General features: G+C 48.7%; 1 protein-coding gene and 1 pseudogene across 4 annotated transcripts in view; one reads left to right on the top strand and one right to left on the bottom strand.

Moving 5' to 3' along the window:
* Positions 1-17,192, bottom strand: part of LOC105467372 (serine/threonine-protein kinase MRCK beta) — a 133,062-nt gene extending 115,870 nt beyond the window's left edge. For 2 of the 4 annotated variants that reach the window (XM_011716931.2, XM_011716933.3), the window contains exon 1: positions 16,609-17,192. In XM_011716931.2, the coding sequence (XP_011715233.1) occupies positions 16,609-16,783 (175 nt within the window). In that variant the 5' untranslated portion in view covers positions 16,784-17,192. The remainder of the gene's footprint in view (positions 1-16,608) is intronic. The other 2 variants (XM_011716930.3, XM_011716932.3) reach the window with 2 other exon arrangements.
* On the top strand, positions 277-848 carry LOC105467371 (large ribosomal subunit protein eL13 pseudogene; annotated as a pseudogene).
* Positions 17,193-18,205: the final 1,013 nt, after the last annotated feature.

Genomic DNA, 18,205 nt, shown 5'->3' with positions numbered 1-18,205 from the left:
TGGATATCTGCATGCAAGAGAATGAATGTAACCCCTCTGCATGCAAGAGAATGAATGTAACCCCTCTATCTCATGTCAAAAATTAACTCAAAATTGATCAAAGAACTAAATGTAAATGCTGAAACTAAAAACTCAGAAGAAAACACAGGTGTAAAAGAAAACACAGGTACGAAACTTTGTGAATTTGCATTGCCAATGGATTCTTAGATATGACACAAAAAAAACAACAAAAAACAGTTAAATTTGTTTTCCTGCGCAGAAGGGCTCTAGGCAGCCATGGCGCCCAGCCAGAATGGCATGAAAGCTCTACTTCCACAAGGACTGGCAGCTGGCACATGGCCACGTGGTTCAACCAGCCTGCCCGGAAGATCCGCAGATGCAAGGCCAGGCAAGCCAAAGTGCCCCCACGTTGCCCTGCACACCGCGTCAGGACCCATCCGGCCCATCGTGTGGTGCCGCACGAAGCAGTATTCACACCAAGGTGTGCACCGGCCGCGGCTGCAGCCTGGAGGAGCTCAGAGTGGCCAGCATTCACAAGACCATTGGCATCTCTGTGGATCCAATGAGTCCACTGAGTCCCTGCAGGCCAAGGTGCTGTGGCTGAAGGAGCACCACTCTAAACTCATCCTCTTCCCCAGGAAGCCCTCGGCCCCCAGTAAGGGAGACAGTTCTGCTGAAGAACTGAAACTGGTCACCCAGCTGACAGGGCCGGTCATGCCCATCCCAAATGTGAGAAGGAGAAAGCCCAAGTCATCACTGAGGAGAAGAATCTCGACGCCCGGCTCTTTGGCATACGGGCAAAAAGAGACAAGGAAGCTGAAGAACAGGATGTTGAAAACAAAAAATGAAGCCCTCCTGGGGACTTGTAATAAATCAGCAGTTTAAAAAAAAAAAGTTAAATTAGACTTCATCAAAATGAAGAACACCTGTGCTTCAAAGGCTACCATCAAGATAGTGAAGTGACAACCCACAAAATGGTAGAAAATATTTGAAAATCTTATGTCCAATATGGGGCTTCTATCTAGTATATACAAAGAACTCTTAAAATTCAACAAAAAGACAACCCAATTTTTTATTTTTTTTTTTTGAGACAGAGTCTCGCTCCAGCCCAGGCTGGAGTGCAGTGGCGCGATCTCGGCTCACCGCAAACTCTGCCTCCCGGGTTCATGTCATTCTCCTGCCTCTTCACGTCATTCTCTTGCATTGCATTCTCCTGCCTCAGAGTAGCTGGGACTACAGGCGCCCGCCACCACGCCCGGCTAATTTTTTTGTATTTTTAGTAGAGATGGGGTTTCACCGTGTTAGCCAGGATAGTCTCGATCTCCTGACCTCATGATCCGCCCACTTCAGCCTCCCAAAGTGCTGGAATTACAGGCGTGAGCCACTGTGCCTGGCCAAAACAACACAATTTTTTAAATGAGTAAACAACTTGAATAGACATTTATCCCGAAGATATACAAATGTCTAACACATGAAAAGATGTTCAACAACATTCGCTATTAGGGAAAAGCAAATCAAAACCACAATGAGAAACGACTTCACACTCACTACGACGGTTAGAATTTTAAGTCAGAAAATAACAAGCGTTGTCAAGGACGTGGAGAAACTGGAACCCTTGTGGGCGGCTGGCGGGAACGCAGACCGCTGTAGAAAACAACCTGGCAGTTCCTCAGGATGCTCAACACAGAGCCTTCACAGGACCCAGGAATTCCACTCCGAGGTATTCGCTCGAGGGAAATGAAAACATTTGTCTCACAAAAACTTGTACATTAATGTTCACAGCATCGTTGTTAAAAAATAAACAAAAATTACTTGGGAGGCCCAGGTAGGTGGATCACCTGAGGTCAGGGGTTTGAGCCAGCCTGGCCAACCAGGCGGCCAACAACCGCCTCTACTAAAAATACAGGAGTAAGTTGGGTGTGGTGGCGCACGCCTGTAACCCCACCTACTTGGGAGGCTGAGGCAGGAGAACTGCTTGAACCCAAGAGGCGAAGGTTGCAGTGAGCCAAGATCACACCACTGCACTCCAGCCTGGGCAACAGAGCAAGACTCTGAAAACAAACAAAAAAACAAAAAAACAACAAATAAACAAACAAAAGGTAAACAGATGTCCATCGGCCGGGCGCGGTGGCTCAAGCCTGTAATCCCAGCACTTTGGGAGGGCGAGACGGTCGGATCACGAGGTCAGGAGATCGAGACCATCCTGGCTAACACGGTGAAACCCCGTCTCTACTAAAAAATACAAAAAACTAGCCGGGCGAGGTGGCGGGCGCCTGTAGTCCCAGCTACTCGGGAGGCTGAGGCAAGAGAATGGCATAAACCCGGGAGGCGGAGCTTGCAGTGAGCTCAGATCGGCCACTGCACTCCAGCCGGGGCGACAGATTGAGACTCCGTCTCAAAAAAAAAAAAAAAACAGATGTCCATCAACTGATGAATGGATAAACAAAATGAGGGCTGTCCACACAACAGAGTATTATTTGGCCATAAAAAGGGATGATGCACTACATATGCTGCAACACGAGACGAACCTTGACAACATGGTATCAGTCAGGAAAGACCCATATTATATGATGCCACTTACAGAAAATATCCAGAACGAGCAGATATATAATGAAAATAGATTTGTGGTTGCCCAGGGCTGGGGTAGGGGTAGAGTTGGGGGTGACAGCGAAAGAGTACAGGGTTCCTTTGGTGGTGATGGCGGAGATGGTTGCACAACTTGATGAATATACTAAAATACACCGACACTGAACTGTATGCTTTAGGCAGGTAAATCATGCATGACTTGAACCTCAATAAAGCTGTTACTAAAAAACAACAACAACAGGAAAAAAGAAATTATCTGGTAATTGTAAATGGTAGAGAAGCCTTTCTTCTTCACTAAAATAAATAAACTATCAGCAGTATAATTCAACTTAAGTTTCTCTATATTGCTGACAGCTGGTTTCTGCTTAAAAATCCTCCTAACATATTATGTCACAAGGATTATCAAAATTTCATAAACACAAATCTTGCTTTTTAAAAACATAACTAAATATTTGTAGAAGGAAATATATCCAGGCTTCTCATTTTGGTTACATAAAACCATGTCTGATGTTTTGAGAAATATTTTTTGTTCTGATACCATATAATAGCAATGTCATCCCTGACACCTTAATTAATTGGTAAAACTGGAAATAGAGCATTTCCAGTAACTTCTCAATTTGCTGCTAGTCAGACAGTATTTCCCACATATTTGAATCCAGTTTCATTTTAAAGGTACATCCGAAAGCTGTTCTATCAATAAACAAAGACTTTTCAACAATTTGGTTTCAAATACTTCGGGTTAGAAAACAAACATCTATTTAAGACAGAGCTGCAAATTTATTATTATTACTTTTTGGAGACAGAGTCTCACTCTGTTGCCCAGGCTGGAGTGCAGTGGTGCAATCATAGCTCACTTCAGATTCAACCTCCTGGGTTCAACCAATCCTCCCCAGTAGATGAACTACAGGCGCACATGACCACAGCCAGCTACCTTTTCTTTTTGGTTTTTTTTTTGAGACCATGTCTCGCTCTGTCGCCCAGGCTCGAGTGCAGCGGCGTGATCTCGGCTCACTGCAAGCTCCACCTCCCGGGTTCACACCATTCTCCTGCCTCAGTTTTCCGAGTAGCTGAACTACAGGTGCCTGCTACCACAGCCAGCTTTTTTTTTGAGACGGAGTAGTCTCGCTCTGTCACCCAGGCTGGAGTGCAGTGGCACGATCTCAGCTCACTGCAAGCTCCGCCTCCCGGGTTCACACCATTCTCCTGCCTCAGCCTCCCGGGTAGCTGGGACTACAGGTGCGTGCCACCACGCCCAGCTCATTTTTTGTATTTTTTTTTTTTTTTTTTTTTTTTTTTTTTTTTTGAGACGGAGTCTCGCTCTGTCGCCCAGGCTGGAGTGCAGTGGCGCGATCTCGGCTCACTGCAAGCTCCGCCTCCCGGGTTCACGCCATTCTCCTGCCTCAGCCTCCCGAGTAGCTGGGACTACAGGCGCCCACAACCGCGCCCGGCTAATTTTTTGTATTTTTAGTAGAGACGGGGTTTCACCGTGGTCTCGATCTCCTGACCTTGTGATCCGCCCGCCTCGGCCTCCCAAAGTGCTGGGATTACAGGCGTGAGCCACCGCGCCCGGCCCATTTTTTGTATTTTTAGTAGAGATGGGGTCACCATGTTGGCCAGGATGGTCTCGATCTCCTGACTTCATGATCTGCCTGCCTCAGCCTCCCAAAGTGCTGGGATTACAGGCGAGAGCCACTGCGCCCGGCCCTAATTTTTTAAATTTAATTTTGTAGACACAGGGATCTCACTATGTTGCTCAGGCTCCTGGGCTCAAGCAATGTTCCCACCTGGGTCTCCCAAAGTGCTGGGACTACAGGCGTTGAGCCACCATGCCTGGCCTCCAAAATTAACCTTTAAGGATTGCTGCATAACCACTAATAAAATCAACATCTTTCTCAATAGTAAAGGGTCAATAGAAATGGTATTTCAAATTACAGTATAAGGTGGGTCGGGTGTGGTGGCTCACACCTGTAATCCCAGTACTTTGGGAGGCCGAGGCAAGAGGATCCCTTGAGCTCAGGAGTTCAAGACCAGCCTGGCCAACATAGGGAGACTCTGTCTCTAAAATAAATGCTGAAAAATAAATTCAGCTCATCAATTTAAGTTTTTTAAACAAAGTGACAGATTGAATTATTTTAATTCAATGATTTCACACTAACAAGGGTGAAGTACAACAGAGCAAGGGTGCTGAAGTGCTGTTTCGGGTGCTGTGGTAAGGGAGTTCTAGTCACCTTTGTGTCTCACTAGAGAATGATGAGGGGTAAGAATATTTCTTATTCTGCTCTGGTCTATTTTCAATGGGTGATTTCCTAGATACCAAAAGCTCTGGAGGTTAAACACAGCTCTATGACATTTCCAGAAAGATGAAGTTTCTACAGGCAACTCCGGAGTCACAAAAGTCCAGCTGTGAACATCCCCACATCACATGGTCTCCACAGGGACCCCTGTACCCTCCCAGCCCCGAGGAGCAGGCGCTGTCCAGCCACCGTTTTTCCCCTTTCAACACTTTCTTCAGCTACTCCCTGCTTCTTCACAGTCTCGTAACCCCCTTCTCCTCTCTCCTCCAATGCTTGTGCAGTTACGAGAAAAACCTGCTCTCCCCTCATCCCATTTCCTCCTTCTACTCATGGGGGACTCTTTCAAGTAAGTAAGTGTAAGAATAGAAACAGCAACATATCCAAATCAAAACAAAGAGGAACTGTACCCTCACTCCGTGCAGAGGTTAGAGCTGGGGCGCCTCGCCCACCTGGAAACCACGGCGGCACATGATCACACCGCCACAGAGCCTCAAGGACGACATGAGCTCCAGGAGAACAGGAATTTTGTTTTCTTCACTGCTGCAATGCCTAGCACATCTTAAGTCCTTAAAAAATATTTGCTAAGTGAATGACAAGGGACGACAGCAGACTAGAAATGTCAACACGATTTTGCACAGTGGGAAAAAGCAAACCGATGAGTGGTATCTAACTCAGCAAAGCCAGAAAACCAGAACTTAACTGGGCAGCAGGCAATGAGACTGGGGAATGAGAAGAGGCGCTGAGATGGCTGAAGGCCTGTGGTTAATGGGCAGAAAAGAGCATGCACTTCAAGTCCACAGGAAAAGCAGTTAGATCCTCCCCCAGCAGCCCTCCTCCACCTCAGCCACCTTACCAGAAACCGACAGCTATGCCCCCCACCCCATAAACCCCAAGCAGGAGACCGGAAACTTCTCCCTGGGGAGACCTACAGCCCCAAAATAAAGAATTCTATCACTAACTTCTGGCAGTGGCCCTCAAATTGGCAGGGTCCACGCTCTATTTCCTGATGGTGAGACTCAACACTTAAAGTCTGCCCCATGCATACAGGGAGTTTCCAATCGGCCGACTCAAAATCATGGAAACACAGTCAATAATCACCAGATTTTCAGAGAGACGCCTCTAACAAAGAGAATGACCAAAGTAGAAAACAGGTGAAAAAGAACGAGCAGGAAACAGACAAGATAGGAGGCAAAGGGAAACATCTACATAACAGACGTGTGCAGGAATCAATAAAACATTAAACAAAGAGAAATGTGTCTAAAACACATTGCCTTCATGAAACAGAAAGAGGATGTTATAAAAAGGAAGACTGAGAACAACAACACTTTTTTTTGGAGACAGTCTCTCTCTGTCAACCAGGCTGGAGTGCTGTGGCGTGATCTCAGTTCACTGCAACCTCCGCCTCCCAGGTTCAAGCGATTCTCCCGCCTCAGTCACCAGAGTAGCTGGGATTACAGGCACCGGCCACCATGCCCGGCTAGTTTTTGTATTTTTTTAGTAGTTTCCCCATGTTGGCCAGTCTGGTCTCAAACTCCTGACCTCAGGTGATCCACCTGCCTTGGCCTCCCAAAGTGCTGGTATTACAAGCATGAGCCACCACGTCCAGCCTTACATTGAATTTTGGTTTCTGACATTGTATCTTTCATTTTTAAGTGTTCTTGGCTGGGCACGGTGGCTCATGCCTGTAAGCCCAGCACTTTGGGAGGCCGAGGCGGGTGGATCACAAGGTCAGGAGTTCAAGACTAGCCTGGCCAACATGGTGAAACCCCATCTCTACTGAAAATACAAAATTTAGCTGGACACGGTGGCGGACACCTGCAATCCCAGCTACTCGGGAGGCTGAGGCAGAGAACTGCTTGAACCTGGGAGGCAGAGGTTGCAGTGAGCCAAGATCACGCCACTGTACTCCAGCCTCGGTGACAGAGCGAGACTCTGTCTCAAAACAAAAACAGAAACAAAAACAAACAAACAAAAATTCAATGTAAAAACTAGAGGATAAAGTTGAGAACCTTTCCTTAAAAACTCAGAACAAGGCCCGGCACAGTGGCTCATGCCTGTAATCCCAGCACTTTGGGAGGCCGAGGTGGGCGGATCACTTGAGGCAGGAGTTCAAGACCACCCTGGCCAACATGGCAAAACGCTGTCTGTACTAAAAATACAAAAAGTAGCCAGGCATGGTGGTGCACGCCTGTAATCCCAGCTACTCGGGAGGCAGAGGCACGAGAATCACTTGAACCTGGGAGGCAGAGGTTCCTGTGAGCTCAAATCACGACACTGCACTCCAGCCAGGGCAACAGAGTAAGATTCCATCTCCCAAAAACAAACAAACAAACAAACAAAAAACAAAAGAAAGAGCATTTTCAGACAGACTTGGTTCAAAAAATCTACCTCCGATGAATTCTTTCTCAGGAAGCTACTAGAAGATTCACTCCACCGAAAGATAAAAGACACAGAATCCAGAAAAGGGAATTCAACAGAGGAAAGAGACACAAATAATCCCTGCAAGGAATGAAAAGCACTCCAAGGACTGCTCAGTAGCAGGCCTGCAGGACACACAGCCCAGGCTGAAACAGAGAAGTGGCAGGTCTGGAAGGGATGAAGGTGATAAGATTATTTGAGGTGTTTAATGGAGGAGTTCTAGTTAAACGTCTGGCACTAAATTCATGACTATACACTGAAAACCAAGCTAAAGAAAATCCGGCCGGGAGCAGTGGCTCACTCCTGTAATCCTAGCACTTTCGGAGGCCAATGCGGGTGGACTGCTGGAGGTCAGGAATTCAAGACCAGCCTGGACAACATGGTGAAACCCCATCTGTACTAAAAGCACAAAAATTAGCCAGGCGTGATGGCGGGTGCCTGTAATCCCAGCTACTCGGGAGGCTGAGGCAGGAGAATCACCTGAACCTGGGAGGCAGAGGCTGCAGTGAGCTGAGATCATGCCACTGCACTCCAGCCTGGGCAACAGAGTGAGCCTCTGTCTCCAAAAAGAAAAAAAAAAAACCAAAAATTTACTCCATGAGATTATTACAAGAAAAAAAAAAAAGAAAGAAAGAAAGTTCATTCCAATAACACAAAAATATTTCCCTTAGTAAATTGTATCTTACATGGCTTAGCTGTGAAGACAGTTACCTAATAAAAACAGTGTAGACACTGAATATTAATTTAAACAAAAGTATATAAACATATTTGGGACACAGAAAAAGAGCAAGGGGTGAATGTGTTTCAAGCAGTGGAGGGAGAATGTAGAACAGTTCTAAAGCCTCTTCTACAGCAGAAGTCAGCAGACAATGTCTAAAATGGAAAAATCAGAAATTAGCAGTACCAGCATACTATACAGAAACATGAAATTTAAGGCAGGCATTGCTCAGCACCCACCAATATCCATGGTTCTTGTATAGTAACAGCCCACCCTCGGCCTGCTTGGCTGAAGGAGGGTGGGATGGCCACCGTCTCAGATGGTGGCCTGAGGGTGGGAAAAGGCCACAGCCCCGGAGGCTTCTTGGAGCAAGGCCGTCCAACCGGCGCTGACTGCGGACACGTCAACTTCACGTGAGAGAAATCAACCTGATTTTATTTAAGTCACTGTCACTTTGTTCTCCATTACTGGCAGCTAAATGTGATCCTAACTAAAATGATAAGTAGAAACAGAGGAGTTAAAAGTGGCAGTCTGTGGGAAGTTGGAGCGCAGAGCAAGCAACTGGTAGAAGGACTGCTATCTTGCATGACAACCCAGTAGTACTGCTTGGTTTCCAAAACTAAGTAAATGCATTACATTGATAAAAGCTAAACTATATTTAAAGAAAATCACCCCACGGGGCATGGTGGGAAGTGTTGTTAACCTTAACTTTTTTTAAATTTGAGACAAAATTTTGCTCTTGTTGCCCAGGTTGGAGAGCAATGGCACGACCTCAGCTCACTGCAACCTCTACCTCCTGGGTTTAAGTGATTCTCCCGCCTCGGCCTCCTGAGTAGCTGGGATTACAGGTGTGCGCCACCAGCCCGGCTAATTTTTGTATTTTAATAGAGATGGGGTTTGACCATGTTGGCCAGGCTGGTCTCAAACTACTGACCTTGTAATCCGCCCACCTTGGCCTCCCAAAGTGCTGGGATTACACGCATGAGCCACTGCACTTGGCCATAACCTTAACTTCTAAAACTAATATTAAATGCGTCTTTTGGGGTCAATTTCAAATTCTAATACTGACTTGTGGATATCAAACTTTTTATTTTAAAGGCAACAGAATATGAAGGCATTGCAGTTTTGGAAAGGTGAAGTGATTGAAGAGAGTTTGAGACTGATCTGGCAGAGGTATTTAAAACTTCAAGTGGGAAAGGCATTCATTTAGGCCTGAGGACTTGAGAGCTTTAGCTAGGTCACTAACAATGAGAATAGAAAGAAAGGGCTAAAATAAAATAAAGATATTTCAAAGCAGGCACCTGCAAGGAGGCTTGAGGCTGACCACAGTCCTGTGAAGGAAAGAAATGCTGGTTAGAGGGCAGCTCCTCCAGAAACAGTTAGGGAAAATGCTCAGAACCTAGTTTACTCCAAGGGGAGCGGGGAGCAGGCTGGAGGGCAGGTTCATACGACCTCCCCAAATTCCTCACACAGCGGAGCGCAGTGGCTCACGGTTATAATCCCAACATTTGGGAGGCCAAGGTAGGAGGATTACTTGAGCCTGAGTTCAATTCCACCCTGGGCAACACAGCAAGACCTCGTTTCCACAGAAAATAAAAAATTAGCCAGGTGTAGGGGTGCATGCCTATAGTCCCAGCTATTCAGGAGGCTTAGACTGGAGGACTGCCCGAGCCTGGGAGGTCAAAGCCACAGTGAGACATGATAGAGTCACTACACTCCAGCCTGGGTAACAGAGCAAGACCTTGTCTTGGGGGGAAAAAAAAGTTCCTAACAGTCTTCCAACCTACGACTCTGCGATTTTGGAGGTCAGGGAAATCATCATCTAAATTAACACTGGGAATCACCTTACAGTAGGTCCCAAGTGTTCTCCAAAGAGGCTCCAATCCAAGGACAGAATTTGAATGAAATTATATCATTCCATTCAAAGTTATCTTTGAATGTCTAATTCCTAAGAAAAACAAAAATCCAAAGTTCTCTATTACATATCGATTCTTTTTGCGGTTTTTTTTTTTTTTTTTTTTTTTTTGAGACGGAGTCTTGCTCTGTCGCCCAGGCTGGAGTGCAGTGGCGCGATCTCGGCTCACTGCAAGCTCCGCCTCCCGGGTTCACGCCATTCTCCTGCCTCAGCCTCCCGAGTAGCTGGGACTACAGGCGCTCACAACCGCGCCCGGCTAATTTTTTGTATTTTTAGTAGAGACGGGGTTTCACCGTGGTCTCGATCTCCTGACCTTGTGATCCGCCCGCCTCGGCCTCCCAAAGTGCTGGGATTACAGGCGTGAGCCACCGCGCCCGGCCTTTTTTGCGGTTTTAATCAAAAAACAATTTTGTTGCCACAGTTACCTACCAATCAATAAAACTAACCAAAAACCTAACCCCCAACACAGATTGTTTAAAATCAAACTGAAACTTGACCTTTATCTCCTAGTTAGTGGCTAGTCTATTGGGGGTGGGGGGGCGGGGAAGAAAGGTTATTACACACAGTTCACACTGCCAAAACACTTCTCATTTTAGATTTAAGGAGTGTGTGTTCCCTCTCATCCATTCCCATCAGCAAGAGAGCCTTTCCGTGAGCTTCTCACACAAATTTAAGGTAACCATAATATACTGTCGTCCCATAACACTAAGAATCTAAGAATAAAACAAACGTGGTCAAGGACTAATAGGTATTATGTCATAGGACTAACAGGTATGTTTTGGGAGGAGATTACATGGTAACATTGTTTTTGGTCTCTTCCAGCAAAAAAAAAAAAAAAAAAAAAAAAAAAAAAAAGCTTTCTATCTCTTTTCAGAGAAAAGCATTTGACAGTTTCACTGTATTTAATATAGTTTGGAATTAACAGTCCTGTGTGCCTGCCTGTTTATCCAGCATCACTAATGTCAGCACAAACAGGAGATATCTAAGGGCACCTGGCTTGGCGACAAGAGGGAGGGTGGAGGCAAGCAGAGGTGCTCTCTGTCAACCCTGCAGTGTTGTGAGTTCTGTAATTTACATGCATTTGAGTATTTTGCTTGAAGGACAATTCACTGCACATTTTAATTTTTCAGGTAGCTCACACAGTGGTATCCTGAAATGAGAACTATTTCTTCAAATCCAATTTTATTTCTTTGAAATCTAGATTTAAGATAGATGCTGTTCACTTGTAAAGCCCAACTGCCATGGAAGGAAGGGGTTTTTCTTTTTTGGAGGCAGGGTCTTGCTCTGTTGCCCAGGCTGGAGTGCAGTGGCGCAATCTCAGCTCACTGCAACTTCCGCCTCCTGGGTTCATGAGATCCTCCTGCCTCAGCCTCCTGAGTAGCTGGGACTACCCGTGCCACCATACCCGGCTAATTTTTGAATTTTTAGTAGACATGGGTTTCCACCTTGTTGGCCAGGCCGGTCTCAAACTCCTGATCCACTCACCTTGGCCTCCCAAAGTGCTGGGATTACAGGTGTGAGCCACCACACCCGGCCTGCAGTTTTAAGACAGAAAAGATAGGGCTGGGTTGTTAATGTTTAATGGTTTCAGCTGTCCTATCTCATGCTATTACAGTCAGTATCAAACAGCTACCACAGAACCTACATGATCTAAATTATATTATAACCTAATTTTTATCATGCAATCCTAATATTTCCCTATAATTCAGATCTTACTCAAAAGATCTATTTCTTAAGTCTATTATTTTAAAAAGTGTTCCCATGTTATGCAAACATTCTATCCAGAGAAATCATTAAGATAAAATGTATCTGAGCCAGGCACAGTGGCTCACGCCTGTAATCCTAGCACTGTTTATTATGAGATGTTTAGCACTGTGTCAGTTAACCCTTACTTATTAAATTCGGTGGTGTCATCCCACTCACACCTTGGGCTGGCCATCCCCACACTAACAGCTATGGGCATTCACATCCATGGAGGAGGACTCTGAGAAGATACTGTCACACTCCTGGTGAGAAAAGCCACAAATGAGGAACCACCCAGAAGACTGGGAGGATTAATTCTATTCATGAAGAGGAAGCACATCTCAAGAGAAGATGCCCCGGACGGGGAACTGGAAACCCATGTTCTGCCTCTGTGACGCGTGTCCACACCAGCATCAACCCGGAGGCCTCCCTCCTGGTCTGCAGGTCACACAGCAGCCAGGGCAGAAGACCACTGGGGCCTGTCCAATGCCCATAGGCTAGGATTTCAAACATCAGCTCCATCCAAATGCAACACTAGCTGTTACAAATAAGATGTGGCAAACATATTTAACACATGAGACAGTATTTGTATATGACAAAGATGAAAGACAACAAATTCATCTCATTGGGTTGTCCGTATTTGTTACTATTTACATTTGGAAACTATAAAGTGTTCTATATGTTCCTTCAAATGTATCAAGATATTTTCAAAAATAGCATAAAGAAATATACATGCAAGGCTGGGCATGGTGGCTCATGCCTGTAATCCCAGCACTTTGGGAGGCCAAGGCGGGTGGATCATGAGGTCAGGAGTTCAAGACCAGCCTGGCTAACATGGTAAAACCCCATCTCTACTAAAAATACAAAAATTAGCCAGGCATGGTGGCAGGTGCCTGTAGTCCCAGCTACTTGGGAGGCTAAGGCAGAGAACTGCTTGCACCCGGGAGGCGGTGCTTGCAGTGAGCCAAGAACGCACCACTGCACTCCAGCCTGGGCAACAGAGTGAGACTCCGTCTCAAAAAAGAAAAAAAAAAGAAAAGAAATATACATGCAAAGCACAGGATTAAGGTCCAAGATTTCACAGAGGAAACCAATCAAGCTATAGGAAAATTAAAGACAAAAACCTACAATGAAAGTTGAAATGACTCGGCCAGGCGCGGTGGCTCACACCTGCAATCCCAGCACTTTGGGAGGCCTAGGCAGGCGGATCACGAGGTCAGGAGATCGAGACTATTCTGGCTAACACAGTGAAACCCCATCTCTACTAAAAACACAAAAAAATTCAGCCGGGCGCAGTGGCTCACGCCTAGAATCCCAGTACTTTGGGAGGCCGAGGTGGGTGGATAACGAGGTCAGGAGATCGAGACCATCCTGGCTAACACAATGAAACCCCGTCTCTACTACAAATAGAAAAAATTAGCCAGGCGTGGTGGCGGGGCCTGTAGTCCCAGCTACTCGAGAGGCTGAGGCAGGAGAATGGCGTGAACCTGGGAGGCGGAGCTTGCAGTGAGCCGAGATCACGCCACTGCACTCCAGCCTGGGTGACAGAGCGAGACTCCGTCTCAAAAAACAAAACAAAACAAAAAATTAGCCGGGCATGGTGGTAGGTGCCTGTAGTCCCAGTTACTTGGGAGGCTGAGGCAGAAGAATGGCATGAACCTGGGAGGCAGAGCATGCAGCGAGCTGAGATCTTGCCACCGCGCTCCAGCCTGGGTGACAAAGTGAGACTCCATCTCAAAAAAAAAAAGTTGAAATGACTCTTGTCCCATGCAACCACTGTGGTGATAAGAAAATATGAGCCAAAAATAATAATCTTTTATTTATTTTTAAGACAGGGTCTCACTCTGTCGCCCAGGCTGGAGTGTAGTGGCACGATCACTGCTCACTGAAGCCTTGACCTCCCAAGCCCAAGTGATCCTCCCACCTCAGACTCCAGAGTGACTGGGACCACAGGTGTGCGCCACCATGCCCAGCTAATTTTTACATTTTTATAACATTTTATTTTTATATTTATTATAGAGACTGGGTTTTGTCAGGTTGTTCAGGCTGGTCTTGTCCTCCTGGGCTCAACCAATCCTCCACCTTGGCCTCCCAAAGTGCTGGGATTACAGGCATGAGCCACCACACCAGGCCACAATCTTCCTTTAAAACTTAAAAAGTTTACTACCTATACTTTCCAAATTTCCTCATTAAGCCTCCAAATCTGGGCTGAATCAGCTACTTTTCTTCCTTAAGTTTCAAGAATTCTCCACAATTGTCATTAGATACCTGGCAAGATTTGGGAAGTGGGGAAAGGTTGGCTTTTCCACATGACAGAAATCGATGTATCAGAGGTTTCAAATGTCATGGAGTGGTGAATCCAAAAACTGAACAGTCCACTCACTGACAGCCTATATGTGTTTCTTGAGCAGAAGTAATTGAAAGTTAGAGTACCTAATATTGCTCTATAAACAGTTTTATTCAAAAGCATTATTCTGTGCTTTCCAATCGAAACAACTAGGCAATTCCAAGCAACATTAAATACTAACTGCACACACGTTAACTAGAAATACACTTTAGAGTTACAATGATGTATATGTTAACATAAATGAGTTTAAATACTTGTAAAATATATTGATATTTCATTAAAACACCACCTTCTAAGTTCATTCTTCTCTATAACTGAAAATTTATACTTTTGTGCAAACTGAGTTCCTAAGAGAATAATGTAGTTTGTAATCACAATTTCCAAAGAGCCAAAATATAACTTTGAAAACATGTCTATGTTATAGCACACAGTTCCTGTTTAGATTTGGAAAGGTCAGATCTCATAAAATGTGACCTCCACACATGCTGAGAAGAGCTTCCTCCAGGGAAACCCACCAGTAATGCCTGGTGGAGAGAGGCGGCTGCACAACAGCCCACAGGGCCCCAGCCCTCAGACTAATCTCCTTCTGGGAACCAGGGCAGAGGCCAGTGGGACAACACCTTCCCAGCAAAACCAACTTTCTCTCTGTTTCCTCCTCCCAGTCACATTCACAGGTGGTGCACCAAGTTGAACCTGACAGTGGAACTGCGTGGGTTTCAACATCGAGTGATCAGAAAGGAACGGTAAACAAGCGGGATGCAGTGGCTCACGCCTGTAATCCCAGCACTTTGGGAGGCCGAGGCAGGTGGATCACCTGAGGTCAGGAGTACGAGACCAGCCTGGCCAACACCGTGAAACCCCATCTCTACTAAAAATACAAAAATTAGCCGGGCATGGAGGCGCGTGCCTGTAGTTCCAGCTACTCAGGAGTTTGAGGCAGGAGAATTACTTGGACCCAGGAGGTGGAGGTTGCAGTGACCCGAGATCGTGCCACTGCACTCCAGCGTGGGCAACAGAGCAAGACTCCGTCTCCAAAAAAAAGGAAAGAAACTGGAAACAAAATATTCAGATTTTAACATGCACCAAAGAACTCACTTTCAAAGCAATGGTGAAGTCAATTAATTATTCAGTTGGAAATCATGTCACTGACAAAGGATGCTAGAAAGTAAATATTCTTAATTTACTGATACTATAACTAACCAAGAATGGTAGTTCCCACGGAAATAAAGCATCACAGGCTGTCCTTGATCTCAGGGCCTCTTTCTACTGCTGCTCTCACAAGATAGTGTGTAACATTTCACTACAGAGCAACTCAATAGAAGCCCTCTAAAGAATACTACAACTTAAATTTTATTTGTAAACAAAATTCCAAATTCCAGTTACCAATCTGGCAGAGCAGGAGGCCTCACTGTGGAACACTTTCATTTGTTTCTTCGTATAAATATCAGCTTTATCAGCCCCAAAGATTAGAAATTACTGGTTCAAACTGAACAGTCCTAGCCCAGTGACGCAAATGACCCAAGGATAAGGTTTTCATAGGTCTGGCCTGAACATACGCATTTCCTCCTCCTACTCAGTGGTTTTAGGTGCGATAGTCTGAGGGTCTTGACAGCACACCGCTGTTAGGGAGAGATGAAGTAAAAGGGTTTCACTCTGCGCTTTTACCTGTCTTTAGGATCCTAATTATCGTTAAATGGTTTAACCAAATTTTTGTCCTAAAAAAGCATAATCGGTTAGCTGACCAATGATTAAAACACAGATCCCGAACTAACTAGAGAAGGCATGCAAAAATCAGATGAGAAAGTTTTTAAGTGATAGCTCCAACTACCCCTCCAAATATCACAAAGGTCTAGCAGAATTGGAATTTAAAAAGAAACAAAAAAAAGTCCTCTTGCACGGTTTATTTAAAATAAAGCCTTAACCTTAAAATCCCCTTGAAGGTGTTACAGCAAAGTGGGTGTTCAGGCTATGGCCAACAAGGGGATGTAGACAGGCTGTCACCCAGGAGGGGCCGTTAGTGCTGGGCTCGCTGGAGATGCAAGGGGGTCCCATGGGGCAGTGGGCGAGGCAGATGCAGAAAGCACACCCAGCTGCCCCCACAACGCAGAGGAGCGTGGGGTGGGGAAAGCGAACTAATTCCACGCTGCCTCTGGACCCCAAAGGCGAGGTGCAGGGGCGGGGGCGGGGGCGGATATCCCAGGGAGTGCTGCAGGAAATGATATCCAGACTCGGAGGGTGGATCTAGGAAGCGGCCAGGGCGAGGGCCCGGCAGGGGGGAGGGGGTGGGAGTGGGAACGTAGGATGTGGCTCCGAGGGGCAGGATGAGGGGGCGGGACGATCGAACGCGGATGTCCAGGCTGGGGAGGGCAATGAGGGATGAAGAGCTAGCGGAGGGACGAGGGCGCACGGAGCGGCTGGAGAAAGATGGGCAGCGGGCCCGGGGGCGCTGCCGGGGCGAGAGGAGGCGAAGCCCACCGGCTGGGTGGGCAGGAGGGCGGCAGGGTCTGCCCGGGCGGGCGTGGGGGTGCGCGGGAGGGGGCGCAGGGGTCGCAGGGCCGCAGGTCCGGCCCGGCCGGCGTGCACTTACCCCACTCGAGGAACTCGGCCACGTACTTGTCGCGGCGCAGGGCCGAGTGGCTGCACTCGGTGTACAGGCAGACGAGCACGTCAAGCAGCGTCTCCACGCTCAGGGCGCTCTCGTTGCGCCAGGGCCCGTCCAGGAGCAGCTGCTCCAGCTTCTTGAGCCGCACCTTGGCCGACATGGTGCCGCGCGGCCCGCTCCCGACGCGCCGGCCTCTCGCAGCCCGCTCGGCCAGTCCGTCAGGGCGCGCCCTCGGGGGCTCGGCGGCCGCGAGCCCCGGCAGCAGCGGCGCCTCCTCGCCGCCCCGTCCGCGTCGTCGCGCCCCGGCCTAGGCCGACATCTTGGGCTCCGTCCCGGCGGCGCAGAGTCTGGGGCGCCGGGCCCCGCGGGTCCATGGGCCGCTCTCCTCCCCTCGGTGCCGCCGCCCTCCCCGCTCGGGCGGCCCGCCCCCGCCTCGCCGCGCCCCCGCCGTCCACCGCCCTCAGCCCCGCCTGCGGCCGCGCCCTCCCCGCCGCCGCCGCCGCCGCCGCCGCCGACTAGGAGCGGCGAGGAGCCTAGCGCTGCGCAAGCCCGGCCGGCGCCCGAGCCCCGACCCCAGCCCCGACCCGGCGGCCCAGCCCCGCGGCCCGCAGCCAACCAGGGCGCGGCCAGCACCGGCGCAGCCAACCACTGCGGGGCCGGCCACTGCCGCGCTGACCTCAGCGCGCCGCCCCGCCCCGCGCCCGGCTCCCAGCTCCCGGCGGGCTCGGGCCTCGCCGCTTGCCGTAGGGAGCCGGGATGCTGGGAAGGCAGGGCCGGGCCCGGGGAGCGGCGCGGGGGGGACGGGAGGGGCGGGGCGAGTGCGCCGCCGAGATTGCGGGGTCCGCGCATGCGCAGAGCGCGCCCCGGTGGGCGTGTGCGCCTTCGCCCAGCGGACCCGGTTCCCTCGGTGTTTGGGGTCCGACCGCGCGCGTTGCGGATCCTGGGGCCGAAGACGACCCCAAGTATCGAAGAAGCAGAATCGCGATCTCAGGCCGTCGGGCCCCGTCCCACAGTCCCCGCGGGCCCATGTTGCCTGGGGGTCTCGGACCGGCCCGGCCGAGGTGGGTGTCGAGGGCCGCCCGGCAGGCGCAGCTCTGATGGCCTCGGCGGGGCTATTTAAAACGGCTTGTCCCAGCTCGAATTGGTCCTAGAAGACTCGGGTCCTACCCCTGACTTTACCGACGAGAGATCGAAGCCCAGACGGTGTGGGGTCAGGGCCCAGGCTTGTGGGGGCTGCTGCCAAGGCGGGAGCCAGCGTCCCCAGTGCCCGGTGGATTCGTGATGGCTTGCAGAGGGTTTCAGTTTCCACTGTCCAGCCCTCCCTGCAGACCAATACCTGGGTGTGACAGTTTGGTTGCGGGGCGGATATTTGTCTCCAGGCTGGGTTTGCCTGGCGAGTCGCTGTATTTACTAAGATTGTTGGTTAATTTGGGTGGCTGGGGGAGGGAGGTTGATGGAGATACCCCCCACCCCAACAAACCCTTGGCGTCAGGAGAGGAGGGGCTATTCCTGAAGCTTGCGGAAGGTCACCGAAATCGTGGGGGTGGGTGAGAGCTTCTGGGGCGCGCGAGTACAGGGGAAG

This window comes from Macaca nemestrina, chromosome 7 (genome assembly GCF_043159975.1).
Source record: "Macaca nemestrina isolate mMacNem1 chromosome 7, mMacNem.hap1, whole genome shotgun sequence".
Lineage (NCBI taxonomy): Eukaryota > Metazoa > Chordata > Mammalia > Primates > Cercopithecidae > Macaca > Macaca nemestrina.
This window is presented reverse-complemented; position numbering and strand designations above follow the sequence as displayed.